This window comes from Mycteria americana, chromosome 10 (assembly GCF_035582795.1).
Source record: "Mycteria americana isolate JAX WOST 10 ecotype Jacksonville Zoo and Gardens chromosome 10, USCA_MyAme_1.0, whole genome shotgun sequence".
Classification (NCBI taxonomy): Eukaryota; Metazoa; Chordata; class Aves; order Ciconiiformes; family Ciconiidae; genus Mycteria; species Mycteria americana.
The window spans coordinates 13,338,123-13,364,143 of record NC_134374.1 but is presented as its reverse complement, the minus strand read 5'-3'; the positions used below and the strand labels follow the sequence as shown (position 1 = coordinate 13,364,143).

The 26,021-nt window shown below is 52.0% G+C and overlaps 1 protein-coding gene across 1 annotated transcript in view; it reads right to left on the bottom strand.

Moving 5' to 3' along the window:
- The window catches only part of HDAC8 (histone deacetylase 8), a 40,567-nt gene extending 15,063 nt beyond the window's left edge, over positions 1-25,504 (bottom strand). The window contains exons 1-9 of the mRNA XM_075512777.1: positions 25,364-25,504; positions 24,706-24,758; positions 23,165-23,295; positions 20,885-21,026; positions 17,763-17,875; positions 16,642-16,719; positions 16,109-16,217; positions 8,339-8,511; positions 6,585-6,679 (exon numbers count right to left, since the gene is read on the bottom strand). Of these exons, the coding sequence (XP_075368892.1) occupies positions 6,585-6,679; positions 8,339-8,511; positions 16,109-16,217; positions 16,642-16,719; positions 17,763-17,875; positions 20,885-21,026; positions 23,165-23,295; positions 24,706-24,758; positions 25,364-25,444 (975 nt within the window). The 5' untranslated portion in view covers positions 25,445-25,504. The remainder of the gene's footprint in view (positions 1-6,584; positions 6,680-8,338; positions 8,512-16,108; positions 16,218-16,641; positions 16,720-17,762; positions 17,876-20,884; positions 21,027-23,164; positions 23,296-24,705; positions 24,759-25,363) is intronic.
- Between the last annotated feature and the right edge of the window lie 517 nt (positions 25,505-26,021).

Genomic DNA, 26,021 nt, shown 5'->3' with positions numbered 1-26,021 from the left:
ACAGCAACCCCAACCCCAATTTTCTTCTCTTCTAAGAGAAATTCAGGCACTGACCCAAACCACTGTCAAGCAACCAAGTGCAAATCAGCTGGAGAAATCACTCCCAGGTTTGCTGCACATCTGCACTGCTTCCCATTTTATTTTAAAGTATGAAAAAGACTTAAGCTATAAACCCAAAGACGCAGTTTCCAATGAGAATGAAAGCTGGCCAGAAAGGCTTTACCAAGGAAGAAAGGATGGGAAGAACCAAGTTTTTGTACTGCAAGAGGAGCTCCTGGAGTCTCTAGCTGGGAGGTCTAAGCCCCGAGAGTTAGGTAAGAACAGCCTGGTGGCACTGGGGATACTGGGACAAAAACAAACTGAGGGAACCAAGCAGAAAATCTGAGCATTTCCTGTGACGGAAATCTTTTTGAAAGTGGAAATTTTCCTAAAGGAAGTGGTGGAAGCCCAACTGCTTCCATTATCTCAAACCAGATAAAGCCCTTGAGCATAAACAAAAGGGAACATTCCTGTACTGGGTGCCAGTTTACTTTGAAAGGGGAGTTTTGATATCTAAAAGTAATTATTTTTTTCCACGTCCAGTTTTCATGAACCAAGCAATTTTCTAATTAATTTATTTTTTAAAATGAAAGTCCTGGTAACTGTTACTAGCCCAATATACCCCCTCATAGGTGTCTTTTAGCAATCCTCTCACACAGAAGAACCCCACCACGTTTTCTCCATGCAGTAAGACTTGCACGCCGTAATACATAGGCTAGGGGGCAACAGGCAGGGATAACCTACCCACGACACCCCAGCTGTTGAAGAGCATCCAAAAGACAGAAAGCTCGGACGATGCAGATGGAAACTGCTGCATGCACGTGCATTCTATCCATTACAGGGGTACAGACCTTTGCGTCACCTGAAAGCTCGGTGCCATGGACACTGGGCCTGTAATCCTCGTTCAACGAGGTGGATGAACTCGCTCCAGGTAACTCAAGCTGAGGTGGCAGAGCAGGCTCTCAGGTGTAACGCCTCTGGCTCATTTACGGTAGGCAGGATTTTAATGAAGAACGGTGGGATTAAAGCCCCTACCCCTTTAGTGTTGCCCCACGCAAGGTGCATATTGGATCGCATCTTGGCATACAACCAGGCATCCCCGCCTCGCTCCAAGCCAGAGGGTCAGCCATTTCAGCCCTGTCAAGTACTGGATGGAGAGCAAGGGATTACAGAAACCAAAAGGATGGCCCCAGACGTGCCACCCTGGAGAAACAGCTACCCCCTTTCCTGCGTGCACTCGGCAAGTCCCGTAAAGCACACTGTGCACAGCCAGTCGCTAGCCTTGTGCTCTTCCTTTTGCCCAGGGTCTCGCTTGACCAGGACAGGAGAAGTGTGAACGCCCACAGCTGCCCCCAGGACCAGTTTAAACATGTAAGTAGCACAATTATGCTGAATCCTCTCACAAACCAAGCCTTACATGTTACCAACGGGACAAACACAGAGACAGTAGGATACTTCTTGGCCATACATCACAGAAAACAGGAAGAGCACCCAGAGAAATTCTGTGTTCGCACTGTTCTTTGTATTTGTCCCCCTGCATCTGCTATCAACTACTGCAGCGGAGAGGAGACAGACAGACTGACAGCTTCCTGGACAATACTGGTCACTTGACATGGTGAAGGAGGTACCATCCTCCAGACTGCACATTCCCATGCTATTTAAGACCATCACAACACATCAAGCGAGCAAAGTCCAGCGTCCAGGCCAAGGGAGAAAGAGAAGCACTTGCCGTGGACATAACCATGACACAACTGTTTCTTGCAGCACATGGGAAAAAAAATCTCAGATGCATGGGTCTGCAAGAGAGAAAGCTCTTGTGGGCTGGGAAGGGGAAACAGCTTTTGCTACAGAGGGCTCAACTTAACTTCTCAATTCTCTTCAGCTCTGTGGAATAGCTGTTGCCTTTTGGGAATCACCGTCTGCCAGGCCAGGCGCCCAGCTCAACGCTAGCTGCGTGGCCAGCAGACACTGGAACGTGACCCAGCGCACAGGCGAGAACCAACAAAAGGGCTTCACTTACAATCAGGGCTTTGTGACAGCTTCACCACCACCACCCCCCCACCCCACCCCAAAATGCAAATTGTCCCATTGCCTGCCCCAGGCCCCTCGCATTCCCTCAGAAAGGCCCGGCCTCCTGTTCGCTCACTTCTGGGAGCAGCAGTGGGAGTCGGTGGAGTGGGGAGCGGAGCGGAGGTTGCTCCGCAGGTACAAAGTGCTTTTTGTTCCCTTGACAGGGCTGAGCTGCTGCTTCTCCTGCTTCTAACCCTCCTGGGGTCCCCGGGAGAAAGGGCAGGGGCAGTTCAGGAACGCGACTGTGTTCAGTTTGCGGTATCCTAGCAGGGCCACAGCTTGCCTCTTTGATCCCTGGCCACGAAAAGCACATAAAAGATTGAATTCAAGAATGAAGACCTTTACAAACTGGCCTACAGGGACTTTGTCTGCCCCAGGACCTCCTCCCACAGTAGCAGTGCCCTCTATTGTCACCACCCCCTGTGCCGGTCACTGGCCAACGGTCCCTTTCCACTCAGCTGCCAACACCTCCCTCCCCAACACATCGCACTCAAAAAGTGCCCTGAAAGCATCACTCTGGGGCCCCAACACCGGGCTCACGGCTGCCTGGATATACACAGCCAGTATCGCATGCAAAACACCCGATTCCTGCAAGCGCAGCCGGAGCGCACAAGCACACAGAGGTAAAATCTCCCCAGCCGGGTGCCAAACAGAGCAAGGTTTACCTCCTCCCCAGTAAATACCCTTCAGGAGGGCAGCAGGCAGCAGCCAGGAGGCCGGGGCTGAGAGCACGCTGCTCTGCCTGATGAGCCAGGGCCCGTCAGGCCACCTCGCTCACACCGCACACGAGGATGCCCTGCTCCCTCGGCCTTCCTTGTTTTGTAAATCCCACAAAAATCACACCTTACAAAAAGATTTCAACATCGTTTATGAAAGTGTTTCACACTAGTTTATTGATGCTTCGTTCCATTTCCTCGTGTCCTATCGCTGGTCACCAGAGAGAGGAGATCAGCATCTCCCTCTCCGCTGCCCTCCTTGAGGAAGTCGTAGACTGCGATGAGGTCCCCCTCAGCCTTCTCTTCTCCAGGCTGAACAAACCAAGCGACCCCAGCAGCTCCTCCTAAGTCTTATGGACGCCCATGGCCCACTAAGACACCCAGGGACATCAGTCTTATGCTCTGGGTTTCCTCCAACCCTGCCCTCCTTCCTCCACTCCTGCTCAAAGTCTGTTAATATTACCTTCTCTGGTTTGTGAGCGTTTTTGGGGGGACTAAACAAGGCTAATGAGACTTTATAAACATCTCATTTAGCACGCCCAAGACAGAGCACAAGTGCACACAAGCACCGTGGATCAGCAAAGCCATTCAAAGCACACACACTCCGTCTGATTTGGGCGGCAGACATTCAGATGCCGATTCAGCACCGCACGCTGCGCCGCGCTGTCTGTAGCGTTACGCTGTGTGTAGCGGTGCGAGAGCAAACGTGGGCCGATGTACCCCGCGGCTGCTGGGCACGGCTTCCCAGGCTCAGGGCGAGCTGCTAACCTAACTCTTCAGTGGGCAAAGCTGGGACATCTGCTTCAATGCAAATGGCCTCGCTGCATCCAACATGAAAACACAAGAGGGGCCCTTACGCCTGGGCAAGTAAATACCATGCTCAGCATTATGAAATAATCCAGTTTAGGAGGAGGGAGGGGGCAGGTAACTGCATCAGTTATATTAAAGAAAACAAAGACGATCCTTCAATGTTTTTGTCAAGACAGTTGGTTTCAGAAATTGTTGATCTCGGTTGTGGTTCAAGAGCTAAAAAACACAGATCAACGCTGATGGGAAGCAGCAAGAAAACATTTAAAACTGATAAAGGAAATCCTTTGAAAAACTGTAAACATCAGCCTGTGGCTCTGGCTTTCGGAGTACTTGTTGATACAAACTGCTTAATGCATTTCAGAACAGGATTATAAATGTAAATGAAAAATAGCATCTGGTGCCATTAGTGAGGCTAGAAATGAAGCTCTTGATCTCCTGCCAGAGGAGGCGAGCTGGAACCCCTCTAGGAGAGGCAAAAACTTCACACCTGACCGCAGACGCACACCTTCCCGACTGTGAAGCAGACCACAGTGGCCACTCGCAGGCAAAGACACAAGTGTGGCAGCTGGCCTGCGTCTTGGTTCAGTGCAAGCCCTACGCGGCTGCAGGGCATTGCATGCACATGGGTAACATGCTACAGCCCAAAATCTCACCTTCAGCTGCAAAGCAGTCCCAACCACCAGCAAGCTCCGTAGCAGATAATAACGGGATAAACCTATTGACAGGGAATGCTCCTCCCAATGCCTTTTAATTAGCAGTTCACCAATGCCTCAAAGCCAGGGAGCACACATCCATTTGTTCTGCTTAGGAGCAGAGCTGTAACGAGAGGTTCCTATGTCAACCTAAGGGCCATGCCTCGGGACACTTTACCTTGTGCTGTTCAAACACAACTTCACCGCTTCCACCTGCTAACTGAGGGGCCTTGTCCCTGGGGACCTGAACCCCGCTGCAGTTCGCTTACCCACTTCTTCCAGGTCCCTAAAGAGACACAGATTCCCTGAAGGCAGGCTGCTGCTCCCTGCTTACTGACATGAATATCACCATCTTTTAGCTGGTATCTGATCCAGAACCATTCAACTCATGTACCAAGGCTATTTCTTATTACCGAGGTCACTTTGTCACCAAGGTTACTTTATTACCTTTGATGAAGCACATGGCCACAGGCTTTAAAATAATCAGACAACTTATCATATGCCAGTGTCTCCATGCGTTCTTTGTGGACCTGATGTATATTCTAGCAGACCACCGTGGATTTCTGACTTGTTCCCGATTCAGCTCCAGCAAACTCCATTCACCCAAGGGCTTTCTGGCTATGCTGAACCACCACTCCAGCCACTTCACCTGGCATTCAATAAGCACTGCAGATATGCTCCTGATCCTCACCAGCTGCTTTGCTGGCTAACTTCTTCACCTCAGAGATTATTCTTACTAAACCCTCTCCGTGGTGCAGGAGTCAAGATGTGCTTGCTCGTGGCAGGCACTTGGTTTTACGAGCCTGCCACAAAAATTCTCCTATAGGAGCCCAAGTGGGAACAGCAGCACTTGGCGATTGCTTCATCCAAGGCAGCCCACGTTTCCCCTCCCTCCAGCTCATTCCTCTTCAAGTGCCGGGCTGGGCAGATCTCCGGGAACTTGTTCCTCCAGGGTGAACCCTGAGCAGCTTATCTCATCTCTGGGAACAAAACCACAAGCACCGTTTCGCTGCAAGGGGAACTCAAACAGGCCGGCCACCAGCAGCACCACAACTCACAGCCAGCTCAGCTCTGCAGCCCAAGCGCCGGCCAGCCCAGGAGGGGATACAAATTCATAGAATCATAGAATACCAGGTTGGAAGGGACCTCAAGGATCATCTGGTCCAACCTTTCTTGGCAAAAAATTCCTTTGAGAAGGAGCAGCCGGAGCACGCAGGGCCCCACTGTGCACCTTGTGAGATCCTGGAATCAACTCATTCCCACACTGCTCTTATCCTTCAGGGCCCTTGGTGTAGGAATCATTAACACAACAAATAAGCTGTTCAGAGCAACAACAAACAGGCAAAACCTAACCACCTTCAGCAGTTAATTCCTACAGAGGGACCCATCCTTTTCACTTCCCGCATATATGAAAGATCCAGTATTCTTTAAAACCTGTTTCTGCAGAAACCTCGTTAAAGGATCATATTTAAGCACGACACCTCTCAGAAAGTATCTTGTATCTGTAATCACCAGTTTCTATAATGATGAATTTCCAGTTTCAATCCACACAAACACTTTACTTCCTGTTACATACTGGTCTGTGAGATCCTCAGACAAAGGCAAAACCATAATTCTCCTCTGTAGTCACTGCAGGCTTGAACTGCTTTGCACGTGCAGGTTTGTTTCTGTAGGGTCAATAACACCGATCTGCGGTTTGAGACCTATTATGAACCTATAGTTATTCCACCCAAATTTAGTCTAGACTGTGTCCCTCCAACCAGCTGTCTAGCCCTGCTCAAGACTTTAAACACGCCAGCACTGGAACTGAGACAGCTCATATGTGATCATGAACAGCACCTGGCTCCGTGGCCTGCTGCAAGACTGCTGTTCAGAAAACCTTCAACGTTGCACCTGGTCCTCTCTGTAAGTTGATGAAAGTAGGGTTAAAACTTAAAGCCTTGAGAAAGGCCTGGTTCTTTCCTGGCAAAAGTATGTGCACATCCTAAAGAGCTCTTTGAGCAAACAGGTGACTCCCCCTCCCCATCCTCTCTGTAATTATCAGAGACTGGAGTTTATTGGCGCCTGAGATCCCTTGCAAAAAGATGTGGACAGCCTCAGGTTTTGGGAACAAGCATCCACTATGCTGCTAGGACAGTGCATTATTGTTACCGGAGTGTCTCAACAAAACCGTATTGAGCAGCAAGGATGCCGTTTGGATTAGGTAGAATGCCTCAGCTCTTGTGCAAGGAGAAGGGAGGGTTTGTCAAAGCTTTACCTCGTGATCAGGAATCTCGGAGGACAGCGTTCTCCCAAGGATGACCCCAGTCAAGTATGTCCAGCAGCGAGCTGTGTTGGCAAGGTTGTAGCCTCCTGTCTCCAGCAAGAATTGTGATTTTGGAGGGGAAAGAGTGGGGAAAGGGAAGAGAGAGGGAGAGATTTTAGTGGAAGGAACAAATCGCGGAGGCAACATGCGCAGTTTACACTAATTCAGCTTATTTCATCCACTCAAGCTGCCCAAAACCTGCATTTTGCACCTGTTGGCTACACGAGGCCAGGTCTGAATGACGCTGTATGCAAGGGCAGACCTCCCAAACTGAACCCCAGTTACACCCAGCGTGGCACAGGCCAGGCTCCTCCAGCCACCATCTCAGACCCAGCACGAGCACCTGGCCCCGTGCGCTGGGCTCTCTCCTGGCAACAAGGAGGGGTGTTCAAAGGCAACAGGGAGAGAAGTGCAAGGGCAGCAGTGGAGATAGAGGAGGATTCCTGCTTTTTAATGCCAGCCTTCGACCCATAAAGCATAATACACATTCGCTGGTGAGCTCTTCAGCACTGCCATGTTTGAGCAGACAAATATGAAGCTCACTAGTACAACTTGCGACTGCTTTACAAGTAAATGAGATTTCACAGTCAGTATAGTAATGGTCACCTCCATGGTAACAGTACATGAGCCCACAAGGAGAAACTTTAGCTGAAAGCAATCCTGCAAGAGACACAGAAGTAGTGTTTTTCCAGCAAAGATGACTAAAATAGTAAGAGAGAAAACCACTTTGAAAAGAGAGGGAGACCATATTTTTCAACGTTGCCTTCTCTTTGGGTTGGTGGTTTGGTTTTTTGGGGCTTTTTTTGCAAGTATTGACTCCTCCCCCAATTTCCACTTCAAATGCTTCCACAAGCTGCAGTGGTGGGACACTCCTTTGGTATTTTCACGAGTGACAAATAATTGTCCCTCATTTTTTGACAAAAGTTTTGGGGTTTCTTTTTGTCTGAAAGATGCCATCCCCAGCATACCCACAGACATGCCACGGCAAGACTGAACACTCATAACCTTTCCAAAACAAAGTGCATTAGGCACATCAAATTTTAGGCTTAACGTGCTATACCTGATCTCCCAGTCTCAAAAAGGACAACAGCTAGAGCCGATACAGCTCCAGGCACAGAGCTGGGAGGCTCTCCCTGGCATACAAGGGCTTTTGTTGTTCTGAAATGCTGTTGCATAAAGCCTGTCCTGCGCTTTCCCCACTGGCCAAGCAGCTGGTTATGCAGCATGGCAGAGCAAAGTCAGCCTTAGCTTTTGCTGGGTATGAGAGCCCTGCTGTACCGTGCAGGCAGCCAGTCCTTTTCCCAAGCCCCTACTTGAATCCAAACGACATCATTCATTGCCAGATGCCCGAGACAGGTTTGGGAACACAGCATTCACTTTTAAAGAGAAGCGCTGAAGGGCTGATCAGCAGAGATGGGAATCAGAGGTGCCATTGAGAAGCCAGGGTCAGTTCATCAGGGTTAACAGCCTTTGCTCTTCTCCGGAGGAGCCAAGCAGCCTGTAACTCAAGATCTTAGGGTCAGGATTGAGACCTACACCTGTGGGTATCAAGGACTTCAAGTCTGTGTGAAAACAGCACTACGCCACCGAGTGCCCTCCTGACGCTGCCCAGCAGTCACCAGCGAGCCCAAGGGCACACACTCGAGGAAGGGTCGCAGGAGGACAAACCCGTTTCCTTGTGAACAGCAAGACGCACGTGCACTCACCTCCTCCCAGGATGAGAGTTGCTAGCTGCCACTGCAGGACATACTTCAGGCACTTGCCCACTCCCTCGGGTGTCATGTTGAAAGAGCACATGGGATCTCCGGCAATGGTGTCTGCCCCCAGCTGCAGCACAACTGCGTCTGGGTTGAATGCGGCATACACCTCCTTCAGCACGCTGTGGAGAGGAGAAGCGGTGGGGGTTACCACAAACGCAGCTCAGAAGGATGCTGATGGCATGCCCCGGGTCCTTCAGATCCACCAGTGCCTCTCAAGGTTTCTGCATTCTCTGCTCCCACCCGCCTCATACCAGTTACGCTCCCTCCGCTACTCTCCTGCAGTAAGTTTAGCTCTCAAAGCGCTCATCACAAAGCTGATGAAGGCAAAAGCATCACTTGAGAGCACAGCAGAGGGGGATCTAGTCCTGATCAGCTTAGCGGTAGCATCAAACCACAAGTTTACATTGGGCGCCCTGAGCGGAAGGGCTGCAAGTCAAATCCAGGGGCTTTCCTCCCCCGTAAAAGTCGTGGTGAAGAGCAGGGTCTGGTGAATCAACAATCCTAAACTCCCAGACACCTCTCACCAGGCCAGGCCAGGCCAGAGGAAGGCTCTGTCTAGGTTCTCACTCTCCTCTCTCCCATATGGCTCTTGAGGCAGAAATACATTTCCCCTGGCTCTAGTGGATGCTGGGGTGCGGCAGGGCCAGTGTCCTGGAGATAGTTTATTAGAAGTATTCCCTCTTGCAGAAGGCAACTGGGCATGTCAGACGTTTGGCTTTGCTCCAGGAGATTTTTAGTATTACGAACACCACAAATGGAATAATCCTGTTCCCAACACTGTGCTCCAAAGCCCAAAATACAAGGCAAATAATGGAGAAAAACACGTTCCTTTCACAACAGTGTTTTTATTTTGCTAAAGTAGAAACAGATGTGATCCCTGGAATAAACGCTGTTGCCTTGGTTAAGAGAACCTAAGCACCGCCAGTTCTTATTTGATATGCAATTAGAAACCACTGCGGTGCCAAACGAGAGCACTGCTTCCCTGTGACAAAGAGCTTGCATTTACCAGCACTCACCCCAAGAAATTTAGCCAGTCACTGCATCCAGACAAGGAACCCCACTGAGCTCGGTGCAGTCTGCCAAGGCAGACGCATGCAGGGCTGAGGCCATCAGCTCTACAAGCACCACAAATTCACTACTGAAATACAGGCACTGCTGGGAAAAAACTTGACCGGTGATGAGAACAACTCTGGGAAAAAACTCAACCCACCCGAGACCAAATACGTGAGCCTGGGGGAAAACAGGATTTCCATTCAGTATGCATATTTATCCCGGGTATGGCAGCACAGCCTGAACATGCCGAGAGCCTGGCCCCAGCACCTCAAGTACCCAGCAGGGCCAGGTAGCCAACAACTGCTCACACCACTCATGTTTTGACAGCTACCAGGCCACGTTGTCCACACAGTCCCACCAAGATAAGCGAACTGAGGCAGATGGTGAAAATCACAGTGCCAAGCAAAGAGCGGTCAAAGTGGCATAAGCTTCCTCCTTGAAGTGGACCCAAAGTCAGCCTCTCTTCTGCACGTCAAGGATGGGATAGATGAGAGGGGCTTCGACTCTGCCCAAGGCCCACGGTGTACTACCCTTCCCTGGAGTAAGGAGGACTGAACCGGCTTTCTTCAAACACTGTAGGGCCTCTTGACACTGCTGCTGCTGGTGAGGGCTTGCGTTGCCTGCACTCAGAGCTCTGCAAGCACATCTAGCTCCTGTGAGCTGTCTCTGGGTCCCTCTTCCCCCATCTCCCTTGGACACGCTTCTCCACTTTTGCTAGACAGGCAGCTGACACTGGCCAGTTCAAACAGCTCACTTCTTCCCTAGGAAGCTTTACATTCCTCATGGATCCACCAGAAACAGACAGACGCATGTGAAATAACATGGACAGAGGAAGGTTTACCTCTCGCTAGCAAAGACTGGGGGTTCCCTGCCCCCCCCCCCCCATCTCACTGTGCAAGGACAGCCACTTCCACCAAAATGCAATCACTATCACGAGTCCTATTATTTCCCCAATGAAACTCACTTCAGGCCAAGGCTTCCTACTGTTTCTCAGCAAGGTCTCCCAGCAAGGACGGAGAAATCTTTTAGCCCATCCCTGCGGGTTTTTGCTGTCTGCATGAGGAGTTTTAAACAAAGTTCACTCTCTCCCAGGGCTTTTCATTTTCAAAGCACACTGCAGACATTACCTAAACGATAAACATCTCCCTGACACGACAGCATTTGTCTGTAGCTGCTGGGATCTCTGTTAATGCATAAGGGTAGCTTAGGCCCCTTCTTGCCCCACACTGTGCTCAGGAACAGAGCAATGCTTTCTGGTGTTTTAGGAAATCAGCAGAAGGACTGCTCCAGATGTTGACGCACCCTCACACGCATACAGGCTACAAGCTTGAACTGACGATAAAGCCAAACTGACCATGCAGCAGCGAGTAGACCCTTCCACCCATCCTTCCCAGCCCCTTCCTTTGGCTTATGATGGAGCTGCTCTGATCCCACAGTGTGCAGTTTCGGAGAGCTGAACTAGTAGAGAGTTGCTTAGCAGGGTTAGTTTTCTGCTAGGTTAACTCCCTGAGCTGGTTCATGGCAAGGAAAAGAGGGGAAAGGAGTGGGCAGCCAAGGATAAGGCAGTGGGAACGGGACCCTTCTCCCCTTCTGGCAGCATCCCTCAGGGAGACCATCTCAGTCACACCATCAGAGCTCCAAGCCTGTCTGGGAACTCCTGATACACCCCCCTGCTACGGCAGACTAATCCCAGCTAGAAAACTGACTTTGCATCGAGATGCATTACGAGCATGGCAAAGGTCTCTCACCGCCTCACAGCTGCGGGCACAGGAACCTCTGACCTGTGGCAGCTGGCTCCAGCGCGATGGTATCCCCATCACTGCGGCCAGGGCACGGCACGGCCAGCAAGGACCTTGTGGTCTGGGCTGTGCACTCATTCGGCACCTGCAAAGGGGATGTTCTGCCCCCTTTCTGTTCCTGAACTAACAAAGTTCAGGGAAGCCTTCTGAGCAATGCAGGCCCATGAAGACAAGGTGACCTCAGCAGTTCCTTTCCGGCCCTGGCAGAGCGGTGTGCCGAGACAGGGCTGCACTGCCTGCCCTTGCAGCAGAGATGAACATCGTTGCCAGTTTTCAGACTTCTCCAAGCCCTTTCTTTCAGCAGTATCCAATTCACTGCCCCGCCTGCCAGCCCCCGAAGGAAGCGGCTGACAGAGAAGTTGCCTTTTGTTACCCCCAGAGAGGTCAGAAGAACAGCTAAAACAGTCAGCGGCTGACAGGGAGGATGGAAGAGAACAGGCTTCTGCAACTGCTCAAGCAAACCCAGAACAGCAGGCAAAATTTCACAGCCCCAGTGAGACTGCCACCGGAAGAGGACCAGTGCTGCCACACGACATTTCCTCCCATTGGTGTCAGGAAATGGCTAGCAGCATGAGAAGGAGCTTCCCAAATTGGTGGGCTTTCCTTTACCTGGTTATACAGGCAAGATGGCGACTTACACCTCCGACCTCCAAAAAGATGCATCCAAAACCCACCAATAATCAAGTTACTTCTGCTGTCACCTTAGCAGCAACACATGGGCCTGCCTGCTCCTCCGTCTGCTCACGCTGCGGGCAGACAAGACCCAGAGCTGCCCAGGGCCCTGCCGCTCTCAGAGCCAGCAAACGCTTCCCACACCAGCTTTCCTCCTGGCTCCCGTGGGTCTGCCACCCTGCTGCTGACTGCCTCACCCTGTACACATCCTGGTGAGACCCACGATACGCCAAGGTGACAGCTGCACCAGCAAACACCACGAGCCCTGTCCGTAAGCTAAAGAAAGCAGCCAGACTAATTTTGTCAACTGGAAAGTAGGTTTGAGCTGGGGGTCGTGCCCAAACGCAGGGCACACATAATGCCTGCCAGCACAGGCGCTCAGAAAGCCCCGTGATCCACCAGGTCAAACTGGGTCTTTTCCCCGGGTTAAAACTTGGGACCTTTCAAGAGAAAGCAGAGGTCTGGAATTTCAGCCCAAGTTTCAAAATTTCATCCCAAACCATGAAGAACTCAGAACATGAAATTCCTGCAAAGTTTGTGGGACTATGGGCATATTTTAAACTTCTAGAGTCTGGAAGAACATTTAGGATTTGTGCTCTGCTGCACAATGAAAAGCAACCAATGAAGTCCAGATGGTGAGCTAGGTCTCCCACGTTCACCGCCTGCCCCGTGTTGTAGTCAACCCTTACAGCGATAGGAAGTGGAAGACCAATCCCTTCCCAGCAGATCCCAAATCCAGCTGTCAATCACATCCCTAATCTCCAGAGCCTCCCAACAACATGGTCACTCTGGGGTCTGTACTGTTCAGTGCCTATGCCCGAGGACCAGATGCAGAACCAGCCTCATATTATTGCAGGATTTCCAGGCCGCGTGGTGCTTTTCACACCACGCACACCCAACATCTAGAGGGAGCAGGCACCCTCTCCACAGGACTCGCCATTAATACCTGCACAACATGAAAAAGCCCCACTAGACGCTGATGGTCATGCAGGAATTGCTTTTTATCATGCACTCCATTTTTTGACCTCATTCCCCCCCCACTGCTGTCTGCTTTAGACTGGCACCCCACTGGGAAGAGGCAGCTCACCTCTCGGCTGGCCTCCTCCCCAACACTGAAACAGGGGGAAGGATGCATCGGTAGATACGACCCATCGTAGCCAGGAACAGGCACAGCTGGATGCACTGTGAAAGCACTACTGCAGCCTCCCAAGAAACAGTAGTCTCTGCTTTTAGTCTTATTCTTGCAAGTGAGAAACTTTTGCTTCAAATAAACAAAGAGTCTAGTCGGGGTTTTCCCATCTGGGGCTTGTCTAAGGGCTTCACAAGAGGCACCGAAAGAAAGAGCCACCCATCAGGAGGCTGAAACTGGATCTACAGAGAGCCATGCTGCCACCTGGGACACTGTAGGTCCCCACATACTGACAGAGGTTGAAAGGCCTCGCTTAGAAGGATTAAAAAAAAAGTATTATTTTTCATCTTGCCAAAAGCCTGCAGAATAGGAAAGAGCAGATCAGATCACAGAAGGGGGAACTGGCCTTACTGCTCCTATATCGTGCCCCGAGAACAATCAGCCTCACTCTGTCTTTGCCACTGCGGGCAGCACGACGAGACCCCAGCCCATGCTCCCACCCCCGGGCTGCGAACAGGCAGAGCTACACAAGGTACCTCTCCCACGGCGGCCAAGTCCAAAAGAACCGAGACAGCTGGCTGCTGGGATGCAACACATCCACCACAGTCATCCGGTTTTCCTTTACTAAGACACCGTAAACAGAGAAATAGTATCTTCTTTCTAGATAGCAGGCAAGCCTTTGGTGCCACAAAGGCACCACATGCTTTCCTTGTAAGTGACCCATGTTACTAGCTGGTTTCTTCATGAACATAACGGGCACGTCCCAGCTTCCACCCGAGCAGATCTTTGTCACGCAGTCCAGCCTGCACTGGCTAAAGCAGAATTTCACTAGATCCATGCCTACACACTGCTAACACAGTTCCCCTGTACCACGTATAACGACAGGCCAAACAGCATTCAGGTTTTGGGGTGGGTTGGTTTGGTTTTTTAATTTTATTATTATTATTTTTACATTCTGGACAATACTACAGGACAAATAGCTGATTAGTTATCTCTTTCAGCTATAATTAATTGCAAGTTTATCAAGCAAACTACTACAGCCATTTAAAATAACTCAGATTGTCTTTGGAGCAAAGAATTGAACGTCTCTGGATTATTTCTAAGTTTACTTTTCTGCACTTGCAATGTTTCTCACATACTGCATTTTCTTTAGTCTTCAAAGGTTAATATTTAAACTCCAGGTAAAGTTACTGACAACTTTTCAGAACCAATTTCATTCATTAATTTGGGCAGTTTTGATACAGATACAGTTTTGATACAGAATATCAGCTATTCTGGATGCTTACAGTTAGCCAGACCATCATAACTTTCTCTTTTGATGGAGAGACTACGTGAGCAGGTAGTGTCCCAGAGGGCTCCTAGTGACAACGTGCCTTGGACACATCTCTGCATGAGCAGAGCATACCACAGAAACTCAGCATCCAGCTCTGGTACTGTCACTCTCATGGTGGCTCTGAAACTTTTCATCCCTGGCTGCCTTTGTCTTCAAAACTTTAAAGACATCAGACTTTCGAGAAAATAAATAAATAAAGTCACACTTTGGCCCCCTTTCCATGCCGCAGCTATTAGTAAAATGTACTTTAATTGGAGCCCGTGTCATTCAACTTCCAGAAACAATAGGCAATTATCCCTGTGCCACACCACCTCAAAAGCAGGATAGGACCTTATCTACTAGAACAAAAGCGATCAAACACAAGAACTGTAACTTGTAGAGAGGCAAGTTCAAAGTGCACATGCTCCACGACGCCAAGAGCAAACTTCCTCCCCATTTATTTATATCGCTGTGCTGCAGCAGATCAGCCTCCACCGAGACTGGGGAGGAAGCTGTCGTCCGCACCGAGGGAGGTGAGAGTTTTGCACAGCGTCTCCCTGGCTTCTTGCTCCAGGAACGTGTGATCTGGCAGCACCTTGGCAAGGAGCAGAGGGCTGCTAAGGAGCAGGTCTCCTCTCACCAGCAGGGGACACAGGAAAAGAATATGAGGAAATGCTGTACACAGGGCGTAGTCAGCCTGCAGAAACCCATGTCGGAGGGAGTCACGCGCTCCAATCCCACCACGGATTTGGGAGGCTCAGGCAATCATCCTCAGACATCAGCTGGATGAGACACCCAGTCATGCATATGACTATGTCCGGCCAGGACAGAACTCTTCCTCTTTGCCCAGGAGATCTCAAAATTTCTTTGTAGATGCTTTGGTTATATGCAGCTTGGACCCTATGGTAGGTTTTGGTGTCCTTCAACTGGGAATACATGCAACGGGCCACTCCCGACTGGGCTCCTAACCCCTACTCAGCCCCTAACGCTGCCCTGTCTTTTGGAAACACGTCCCCCAGCAGGAAGAGGGCCGCTCTACCACCAGCACCGACAAGCACTGACAAGCTAGCAGGAGGCACAGCCGCAGCATGACTGCCCTAACGGGCTACAAGTCCAGAGAGGCTTCAGCCCTCAGCTGTTAGAGCTGAGAGGTGGATGTGCTACCGTGTCCTAGAGCCCTGCGCTGAGGCTCCTCTCCCCTTGAAAAGAACAAGCCCCACAGCCCATCTTTGACATGGGCAACGGCTTGCGAGGTCCATCACCAGATGAGTGACAGAGGGGCCTGCTGGGAGGCAGCTTCATCACTGCCAGACATTCAGCCTTCAGCCTTTCATTCTTCCAGCACAGACAAAAGGTGCTTGGAAAACACTTTTAGCTCAGCCCCAAGCATACCTCCCACACATAGTCAGGGTTCAGAGCATTTATTTGAAGAAAAAGCATCTAGCCCCAAGTCCACAGCTAAAAAGTATTTGTCCCTTCTCAGTTTCTCCTTAAACACACAAGGCTACCCCATGGCAAAGAGACCCTCCAGCCACCCACAAATGCCTCTGTATATTCAGTTTGGAAAGGATTTGGACAAGACCTCCGAGACCTCTTAAGATCCGTGATCGTTGTAATCAAAAACTGTAACAGGGAAAGGGGCAAGCCTTAAGGAAGGACTGTAATTAAAAATAGTAAATAAACAAAATCTGTGCAGTCTCTGTTCTCTAAAATCCCATCCAAGTAAACTGTATCAGAGCAAGAGGGCTTACGTTTCGCAGATCTGGTAATACTTCTCATCCTGAATGCCATCTTGAATAGGTACATTCACGCTGTAATAGCGACCCTTCCCCAGGCCAACATCTGTCACATCGCCGGTGCCTGAAAAACAGAAACACCCTATGGTTAATTATGAGGGAAAGGGAATCAGCAGCAAGAGGGATGTGTGGGGTGTCTCAGATGAGAGCAGAGAGCCAGGACCTTTGGCATGCTTACGGAGAAGTCCACTTGCCATCACCAATAAAGGAGGGGTTGGATGGACCTGGTTCTCGCTCTCTGTCCAATTCTGTCATGCAGCTTTCAAGGGCTGCAGGTGGCTGCCCAGCAGTGGCTCTGCCCAAAGCTTAGCCACAACCAGAAAGGGGGAAATGCCAAACATGTAGCTCCCCCCTCTTTCCTTCTCCTGGGTCAAGAGGAGAGGCAGCGAGACACCTCTGCTGGACAGAAGGGATGGGACTTGCCTTTGCTGGGGCCTCGTCAGTGATGCGTGAACCAAATTAGCACAAACCTCACAAGTTCAACTTGCCTGGGAAAAATCCTGGCGAAAACTTGTGCAGGGAAACAGTCATGACTTTCGAGGTGAAACTAAAGGCATCTTCAACTCCTATCAGAAAAGGGAAGAGAAAAAAAATCTCTCGTGCATCATTCACATAAGTGACAGTCTAAACACGCAAATAAGCCACTCGATAAACACGGAGCAGCAAGCAGAGCAGGAACAGAATGAACAAAGCAGAAAACCATGTGGCTCAATAAATCCATCCTTAATCAACAGAGACCTGCATTCAACTGCAGCAAAGGTCACAACTGAAATGAATTTGGCGGGTCTCATGCTACTCAGTACTGAATGGATCTCAATACCTCAGGTCAGTGCCCATGTTAGCAGCACTCGCCTGCGCTGCTTGGCCTGCAAGGCTGGGGGAAGGAGCTGAGCAGGGATGCCTTGGCCAGAGCTTGGCCCTGATGAGAACCAGAGCTACTGGGCTCTCTCGCTTTTTCTCAGCGCTGCTGTGGTTCAAAACGCCTTTTCTTTTTCTTAAAGACGGTGGCGGTGGGGAGGGAAAAAGAAGTAACAGGAAACTTAACAGAAACCAAATGTGGGGGGAAAATGGAGCAAAATGAAACACACCATAAAATTTAGGAGAGCAGGAAATGTTAAATGGTGTTGAAATAATGTCCCTGAAGGAGAGAGCAGTTTCAGCAAGGCCAGCTCTGGCTTTAGTTTTATAGCGTCAAGCCTTCTTTTAAAAGCACTGTTGACTACTGACTGCTTCCCTCTTGCACTGGTGGCATTAAACAATTAAACACTGTCAGCAGCTGTTCTGCCGGGATGGGAGACAAGGGACGGGGGGAAGTCCTTACTGGAAAGCCACTGGCAGAGGGGATTACTGGAATGGGAACATGCTGTTTGTTGATTTAGGTACAAGACTGCTGCCCAGACCCTCAAGAGAGGTCCAAGAGCAGCACAGGGCGAATCCATAAAGCAGGACAAGCAGAAATGGATGGAGGGAACTTGACTGCACTGAAAGGAGGCAAAGCCACGGCTGTTGCAGCAGGTAAAGCCCTACTGCCCCGCCAGGCCTTCACTTCTCCCATTGCTCCCGCTGAGTTTGTGTGGCTGTGCTCTTTGCAGCCTGCGCTGGGCCTTACCATCCCCATGATGCAAATCCAAATCGATATAAAGGACACGGTCAAATTTCTGGCGCAGCCGCAGTATCCCCAAAACAGCGTCATTCAGGTAACAGAAGCCAGAAGCTTCATCTCTGTGAAAACAACGTCTGTGAGGTTGAACATCGCCAGCGCAATTGCCACTGATCTTGGCGTTATCACTTTTGCTTTGCAAGTCTCCACCTCACGGGGACGCAGAGGAGGATGAAGAGCCTGGCCAAGGCCCAGGATCGACCAAGAGATGGGTCAGGAGCAGCTCAAAGCATGGATAAGAAGCACAGAGAATACGACTGCTTGTGCCAATCGCTTATCAACCCTGGGCTTGCTGGCAGCTGGTCAAGCATCAGCTGGCTCTGCTGCAGAGAAGCCCTGACCCATGGGGGGCTTGGTGGGGTACCTCTGACCATTTCGCTGTTGCACAAATAAAATGTTAGCTTTCTGCACCCGAGATATTTTAAAGAAGTTCAGAGACACTTGACTCAAACCCACTCTCTGCTGTACCTCGTCTCCCCCTGCAGCAAGAGGATGGGCCCCTGGACAGTCTTGCTTGGCCATTTTCCTGCGAGTGCTGGACAGGCACAGGCAGGCAGCCACTCCATCCCTGCTGTCTGGGTCACTGCTCCTGGGAAGGTCCTGGCAGTGAAAGGCAGGTCCAAGGCAGTCGCAACACTCTGCTCTCTGTCCCAAAGTCTCGGGGTACGAAGGTTAAGCCTCTCCTCAAAGCAACACACTCCCTCTCCAGGAAAATGCCAACAGGATGCCCCACATGCAGTCCCTCACGATACAGCTCCTAGGCTCAGCCAGAACAGAGCCCCAGCAGCTAAACAGAGGACAGACGTTGCGTGGAAAGATTTATGCCTGACATACATCGGGGGCGGCTTCCATATTGCTGGCATCAAAGGAATAAGAAAGTTTCTTAATCCCTACTACAGACTCGCTTCCAAGTCAAGTCCCCGTCACCACTTGGCACCAGCCCATATGCACTCTTAGGTCAGCCCTGGATAGCTGATTTAAACCAAATCTTTATATTTTGCAACAGGAGTGTCCAAACCCCTCTTCCCCAACTCTTGAGCTCTTCAGGCTCAAACAACTCCAGGATCTAAGATGTGCCTCTTGGAAATGCTTCCTGACTTTCAACCACAGCACTCGGCTTATTTCCCCTGACACTCAGCTGCTCAGCAAACAGCTGGAAATGGTGAGGAGCAAGCACGGGGTGGCAGAACTGCACTTGCTCTCACTCCCTGCAAATGTCACGGAGCACAGATGCTTCCCAGTGATTCTGTTCATTTACAGTGATGCTGAGAACTGGGATGTTAGCAGGTATCCTGGAAATCCTCCTTAACTGTGATTACACACCGTACTCTTTCCCTCCTTCCTAGCACGCAAGGAAGCAAAGTGAACTACGTCATCTCTCAGGCACTCTCTCCATGCTGTAACACACTCGCTCTTTCAAGCTCGAGGCCAAGCAGAGCAGGACACCAGCTCGGACAGAGGCTGACCAGCGTCAGAGCTGCATCTCAGGGCCAGCACTTGGGATTTCCCCCCCCACAGATCCACACAGCGGAGCTCAGACTGTCACTGCCAGAAGGGAGGGCAGGGCTGGGTCAAGAAAAGGCACCAACTCAGCATCTCGCCCTCCGCTCCAAAGGCATACCAGTGAAATGGGAGCTTCAAAAGCCCCAGCTGACAGTGGTTACCATTCCTACCTTTATGACCTTGGAACGTAACTAAGCCACCAAACAGCAAGTCTTTTTTGACAAAAGGACATGTATTTTGCTAGGACACAGGTCCTAGCACCAGACACCTGCAGTTGGGTGTCAGTCTGGCTGGACCTTGACCCTGGCCTGGCACCTAACACAGCTGCTGCCTATCCTGCAGCATCCCATGCCACCTCACTGGGGTGACTGGGAAGGCTCCTTTGGGATCAGTAAGTATTAAATGCCTTTTGTAAACAGACTGTTTGCTTCCCAGAACCTCGCTAATAGCACAGCTCAGTGGCAGCAACACTGCTAAGATTTCTTCTGTTACAGGCATTTTATAAACCATGCAATCAAGATAAAAGATAACAGAAAATTTTAAAAAAGCCATCCCTCCTGCAAAGAGCAAGAGGGCTCAGCTCAGCCAAGCTAAACCCTCCTCTTTCTCAGCAAGCCACAGCTGAACCCATATTCCACGAAGTGCTGACCAGGAAAAGGGTCCTGATGAGACGTTGCCATCGCTGAGTTTGCACACCACTGTTACACCTCCAGAGTTTCTCTGCCAGGTCAGAAAAGTCACTGGAGCACGAACAGAAACCTGTGCACTGATGTACAAGTTGTTAGCGTTAGACACGTGGTTCATGCTAATTTCTGGGGCTCCCCAGAGAAACAGAACGGCACTGCAAAGGCCAGTTAACTGCATGCCTTGTCTGCATTTGCAGACAGGCTTCGTGTTTTGGGAGATGGGGGACACAAGTTAAAATAAAACATACAGCCATGGAAAATGCGGAAGCCATGGAAACAGATTATTTTACCACTACAGAATCACAGGATTCAGGGACAGAATTTTTACTGCCTCTCCTTGTTCTGGAAGATCGTTACTGACATCACAGCTCAGAGCAAACAGCCACCCACAGAGCATGGGGAAAACCAGAGGTCAGTCCTGCGCTGTTTCAAACCTCTTATTAAGAAACCAAAAAAGCCACACAAAACAATTTGAACAACATGTTGCCACGTTCCCATTCTCCTCCAAGTTGGGAGCGACACTAATCGTTTGCCTCTCCGCAGCCCTTCTCCACGGACTTTGCAAAACCAATTCTCACTTGAACTCCCAGAGATAACCAAGTACCAATGGATGGCGGGACACCTCTGAATATATCTGCCCCAGACCTGCACTGCAGCCCATGGTAGCACCAGGACTGGGCAGTAACCAGCCTACCCTCGGGCCTCTGCCCTACACTCTGCTTCTTTCCTATCTACCTCCTGCCTTCCCTCAGCCCTCTCACACCTTGCTCTCCCTTCCAGCTGGACTGCTGCACCCTGAGGGTTCACAAGGGAAGCTGGGAGCTAGGAGGCAGGGTTCAGACACCAGGTGAGAAAACACAAGGGAAGAGATTGTTTTCTTACTTCTTTGCATGATGCCACCCTCCAGGCCAGTTAATTGCTACCTTGCACTTGCCATCCAGCAGGCACTGGGCTGCGGTGATAGTGGCTCCTCCCACGGCTGCCGCATACTCAAAGATCCCTTCAGTAGCCGGACAGTCGTAACCTGTGGGTAAGAGTCCATGTGTCAGACACAGCAGGCCTTTTTCTCTGGGGGAAGCACATTCTCTTTGTTTTGAGCTATCTCTCTTTAACCGCTGCTCTAACTTTCTGTTCCAGGTGCAATGAAAAAGCCACGGCACAAAGCCCTCAAAACAGGTATCAGATCTGGACTCACACAGCAGATTTAGGGGGCGTAAGTAGGAAAAAAATTGTATTGGGTTTGTGTGGCAAGGTCTTTGTAGCAGGGGGGCTTCTGTGAGAAGACACCAGGAGCTGTACCCACGTCAGACAGAGACGGCTCCAAGACGGACCTGCCGCTGGCCAAGGCTGAGCCCATCAGCAATGCTGGTGGTGCCTCTGTGATAAAATATTGAAGAAAGGGTGAAAAACACTGTGCAGCAGCTAGGAGAGAGAAGTGAGAATATGTGAGAAACAGCCCTGCAGACACCAAGGCCAGTGAAGAAGGAGGGGGAGGAGGTGCTCCAGGCACCAGAGCAGAGATTTCCCTGCAGCCCGTGGTGAAGACCATGGTGAGGCAGGCTGTCCCCTCCAGCCCGTGGAGGTCCACGGTGGAGCAGATACCCACTGCAGCCCGTGGATGACCCCACGCCGGAGCAGGTGGATGTGCCCAAAGGAGGCTGTGACCCCAGGGGAAGCCCGTGCTGGAGCAGGCTCCTGGCAGGACCTGTGGACCCATGTAGAGAGAAGCCCACGCTGGAGCAGGTTTGCTGGCAGGACTTGTGACCCCACGGGGGACACACGCTGAAGCAGTCTGTTCCTGAAGGACTGCACCCCGTGGAAGGGACCCATGCTGGAGCAGTTTGTGAAGAACTGCAGCCTGTGGGAAGGACTCACATTGAAGAAGTTTGTGGAGGACTGTCTCCCATGAAAGGACCCCACGCTGGAGCAGGGGAAGAGCGTGAGGAGGAAGGAGCGGCAGAGACAAAGTGTTATGAACCGACCACGACCCCCATTCCCTGTTCCCTTGCACCACCTAGGGGGGTAGAAGAGCCGGGAGTGAAGTTGAGTCTAGGAAGAAGGGTGGATGAGGGGGAAGGTGATTTTAGTTTTGTTTTCAAGTCTCACTATCCTACTCTGTTATTAATTGGCAATAAATTGAATTCATTTCCCTAAGTCGAGTCTGTTTTGCCCGTGACAGTAACTGGTGAGTGATCCCCCTGTCCTTATCTTGACCCACGATCTTTCCCATCGTATTTTTTCCCCTACCCTATTGAGGAGGGGGAGAGAGAGCGTGTCTTGGTGAGCACCTGGTGGCCAGCCAAGGTTAACCCACCACAAAAATCAAAAATCAACAATCAAAATGTTTCCTTGCACTCAGATCATTCACAGATGGGTCTTGAACCAAATTCTGACCTGTGTGCCTGGCTAGCTCGAGCTACTGGTCCCTCATACCAATCTTGCAAAACCACTCGGTTCTCTGGCTACTCTACCAGGAAAGCCCTGACACGGTCACTGATGTATCTCCCCTCTAAAAACAGGCATCCACAAAGGAGACAGGCCTAGGCATGCTGCAGGTCTATAGCTAGAATATGACTTCACCTATTCCTACATCAGCCTCCCTGGAGCCATCCCCCAGCAAGGCGCGACCCCAGGGCTGCTCCTCTGCCTGCAGACAGGTCAGCTTCAGAAACGTAAAGGGAAGATCCAGGGGAGACTCATGAGATCAGCGCAGAATCTGCACCGCTGCCTCAGTGCTGGGTCACTCCTCCTGTTCCTGACACTAAAGCAGTACCCACAGGCACCTCGCCTCCACGTGCCCTCCGCCACTGCAGGCTTGCGGCAGCCAGTCTCAGCTCTGTTCCAAGGGCAGTATGTCAGGGCCTTCTGTCCTGCCTAGAGCCTCAAAGCAGCAGCAAAAGGCACCGGCTCCCGGTATGCAGGGGACAGGCTGAGCTCCACGGAGCAGCAGCATGGGGCTGACAGTACCCCCTGCTGGCAACAGTCAAAACGTCAGCCTGGCAGGTGGCGGCTGGCTGACGGGGTTCAGCAACACCCCATCAGAGTGCTTCCCTCCACAAACAGCCCAGCAGCCCACCTGAGCTCACCCCTCTGTCTAACCTCAGCTCCAGCAAAAAGTACCTGAAACTCAGTTAATCTCTCGCTGAAGACACGCATCCTTACCCAGTCCATACTCCACGGACTCCGGATGGTCATCATCCCCCTCCTCACTGACCTTCTGCAGGTGCTGCAGGTAGGCGTCCGTGTGGAAGCTTGCCATCTCCTCCATGGAGGCCACTTTTGGCTTGACTACCCTAGGCAGAGAGGAGGAAGGGAGCACATCAGGACAAGAGGCTCCAGGGTTCGGCTGGAACGCCCAGCTTTAACCTCCTCAGACTGGGAGCCTTCTTTTGGCAGTTACTGTTGAAAAAGCAAACAAAACCCCCTCCTCTTCTCGCACCAGACTGTCACTTCGAGTGAGAAAGCCGTTCAGGTGAGCTGGAGTAGGCCTTCCCCCCAGCTTAGCACTGTCTGCTGTGCCCACCCCGATGAGGAACATCTGCAGGTGCTGCCTGCATCTGCTTCAAGTTTTTTTTCCCTTTTCTGCATGTTCTCCCACTTTGAGCAATCTCCAGCAGATCCAACATTCTGGTTACACACAGAGGAAATAACAGAGTGAAAACATCCAGGCCCAGCCCAGTGCTGTGGCAGGACACCAGCCCGCTGGGTCAAGAGCTGCGCGGCATCTCTTACATGCTCCTAACTCCACCTGCGTTCAAAGCAGAGACCGTCTCTGCCCTCAGCAACTCACATATCGCCTTTCCTGGGTTTGGGCACTTTGCAATCTGCCTAAATAAATCTTGTGACACGTTGAAGTCCTCTCCAAACCTCAGACTCTGGGGGCACATGCCGGCAACACAGTACAGCTCCGTTGCTACTGGAAGAATGCAAGAAGCTCCCGGCTCCGGGCTAGTCCAGGTGCTGGGCACTTCTCACCCCACACCAGGGCAAACAGCCCCTTGGGTCTGCCTCTGTAATGGTACCTGCAGCCGTTTCCCAAGCATACTCTACCAAAATGTCCAGAAAGAAAAAAAATCCTTTAAAAAAATGTCCCAATATGACTTTCTGGCCCTGCTGAACTGGAGTGTGGGATTTTTTTAAGATTTTATGAGATGCTACATAAGAGAGGCTGAGCTAAGCCTTTTCTTTCCCCTCATATCCCCTGGCGTCAAGAGCCTGATGGGGCAGGAGGGTTCTCACTCTTCCGCCTCAGACCTCATCTTGCCTTCTCTCCTGAACAGCACCAAGACCTCACAAAAAGTCTCCCGAGTCAATCACAACACAGCAAAACAACATGGTCCCTCTCAGCATCAGCACTGGCCAGTGGATTCGGAGCAGTGCCAGCAAGGATGGTTTCTACGCCATCACTTCTGCTCAGAGTCACGAGAGCAGCAGGTGACAGCGTGCTCTACGGAGAAAGCACAAGGCAATTTGTACTCCATCAGACCAGGAAGGGTAACCATAAATTACACCTGCCGCAATTACCATAATCTTGTCCGTTTAGCAACAGAAGCAGACTTTCCTTAGATCCTAGAAATATACACTGAGTGGGCTCCTATAATCAGGCTGCCAGCAGGGACAGTACAAGACCCGCAGTTACTCAGTACCTTCCCAACCTTAGCAGAGAAGAAAATATTCTCTTCACAGAAAATGGGAGCACTTACTTCATCTGGTCAAGTAAGGAGTACGCTTCAATCAGCGAATGTACCATACTGGCCTAAAAACAGAAGAATAAGACCATGAGAGCAGCTCTAGCGTAGGTGACGGAGGCACAGCGACCGGGGGCCAAACGAGGTGCAGCGAAGGCGTAACTGTGGTTTCTCTCAGCAGCACAGCTGAACGGGCACCGGCCTTAGCAGGGTCCCCGGACAGGGTCTCCCGACGGAGGGCGTGCACACAGCCCTCCGTGGGGTCGGGAGGACTTCCCGGTGTGTCAGGAAAAGGCACACCGGCGCACAGCTTCTCGGGGGGGGGGGCCGGGAAGTGCCACTTCTGTGCCCCAGCCACCGCCCCGCGCTGCCAGAGGCGCTGCACGGGGAGAGCCAGGCAGGCTCTGCTCCGGCCCCTCGCTCCTCCCGCCCCGGGCCGGGCCGCCCTCCCACCGCCGCCCCTTCCCCGCAGCTCCCCGCGCCCTCCCCCTGTCCCAGGTGCCGGCAGCCTCCCCAGAGCCCCCGGACTTCCCGGCAGCCTCCCTGGCTCCCCTCCGGCCCCGGGCCTCCCCACTGCCCTCCCCACGCCTCCACGCCGGGGTCCCACAGGACCCGTGACACCCCCCCCCCCCCCCCCCGCCGGCCCCGCCAGCCCCCCCGGCGCGGCGCTGACCCGCTTGGGCACTTTGCAGAGGGAGTCGCAGAGGGCCACGTACTCCGGGCTGTACACGTAGACCGGCGGCGCCGCCGCCATCGGGGCCGGGACGCCCGGCACTGCGGCCCGCCCGGGGCACGCCGGGACGGGCAGTTCCGGCCCCGGGGCACGCCGGGAGGAGACGCTCCGGCCCAAGGCACGCCGGGAGCTGTAGTCCCTCCCCGCGCCGGCGGGGCGGGCGGCCCGCGGTGCCTGCGGGCCCGCCCCAGCCCCCCCGCGGGGCCGGGGTCCCTCCCTCCCTCCCTGCCCAGCCCAGCCCAGCCCGGCCCGGCCCGGCCCGGCCGAGTAAGGAGAACAGGCCGCACGCTCGCGTTAGAAACATTTTATTGTGGGCCCCCACCCCGCGCAGCTCGGGGTGGTGGTTTTTCTCTAAAAACGTAGTAACTGTCATTAAAAAAGGCCCGAGGCCTGCATGCACCCGCCCGGCCGGCCCCTGCACCGCGAGGGAGGCCTCCTGCCAGAGGGGATGCAGCCCTGGGCCCCGCTCCCCAGAGGAGCCCCAGGAGGTGCCCGACGCTTCGTGCCGGGGCTCCCCGGCCTCGGCCGGGGCCCTGCTGACTCCCGAGGGCAGCTTCCTCCCGCTTGTCTTGGGACGAAGAGAGAAGTCGGGCTGGGG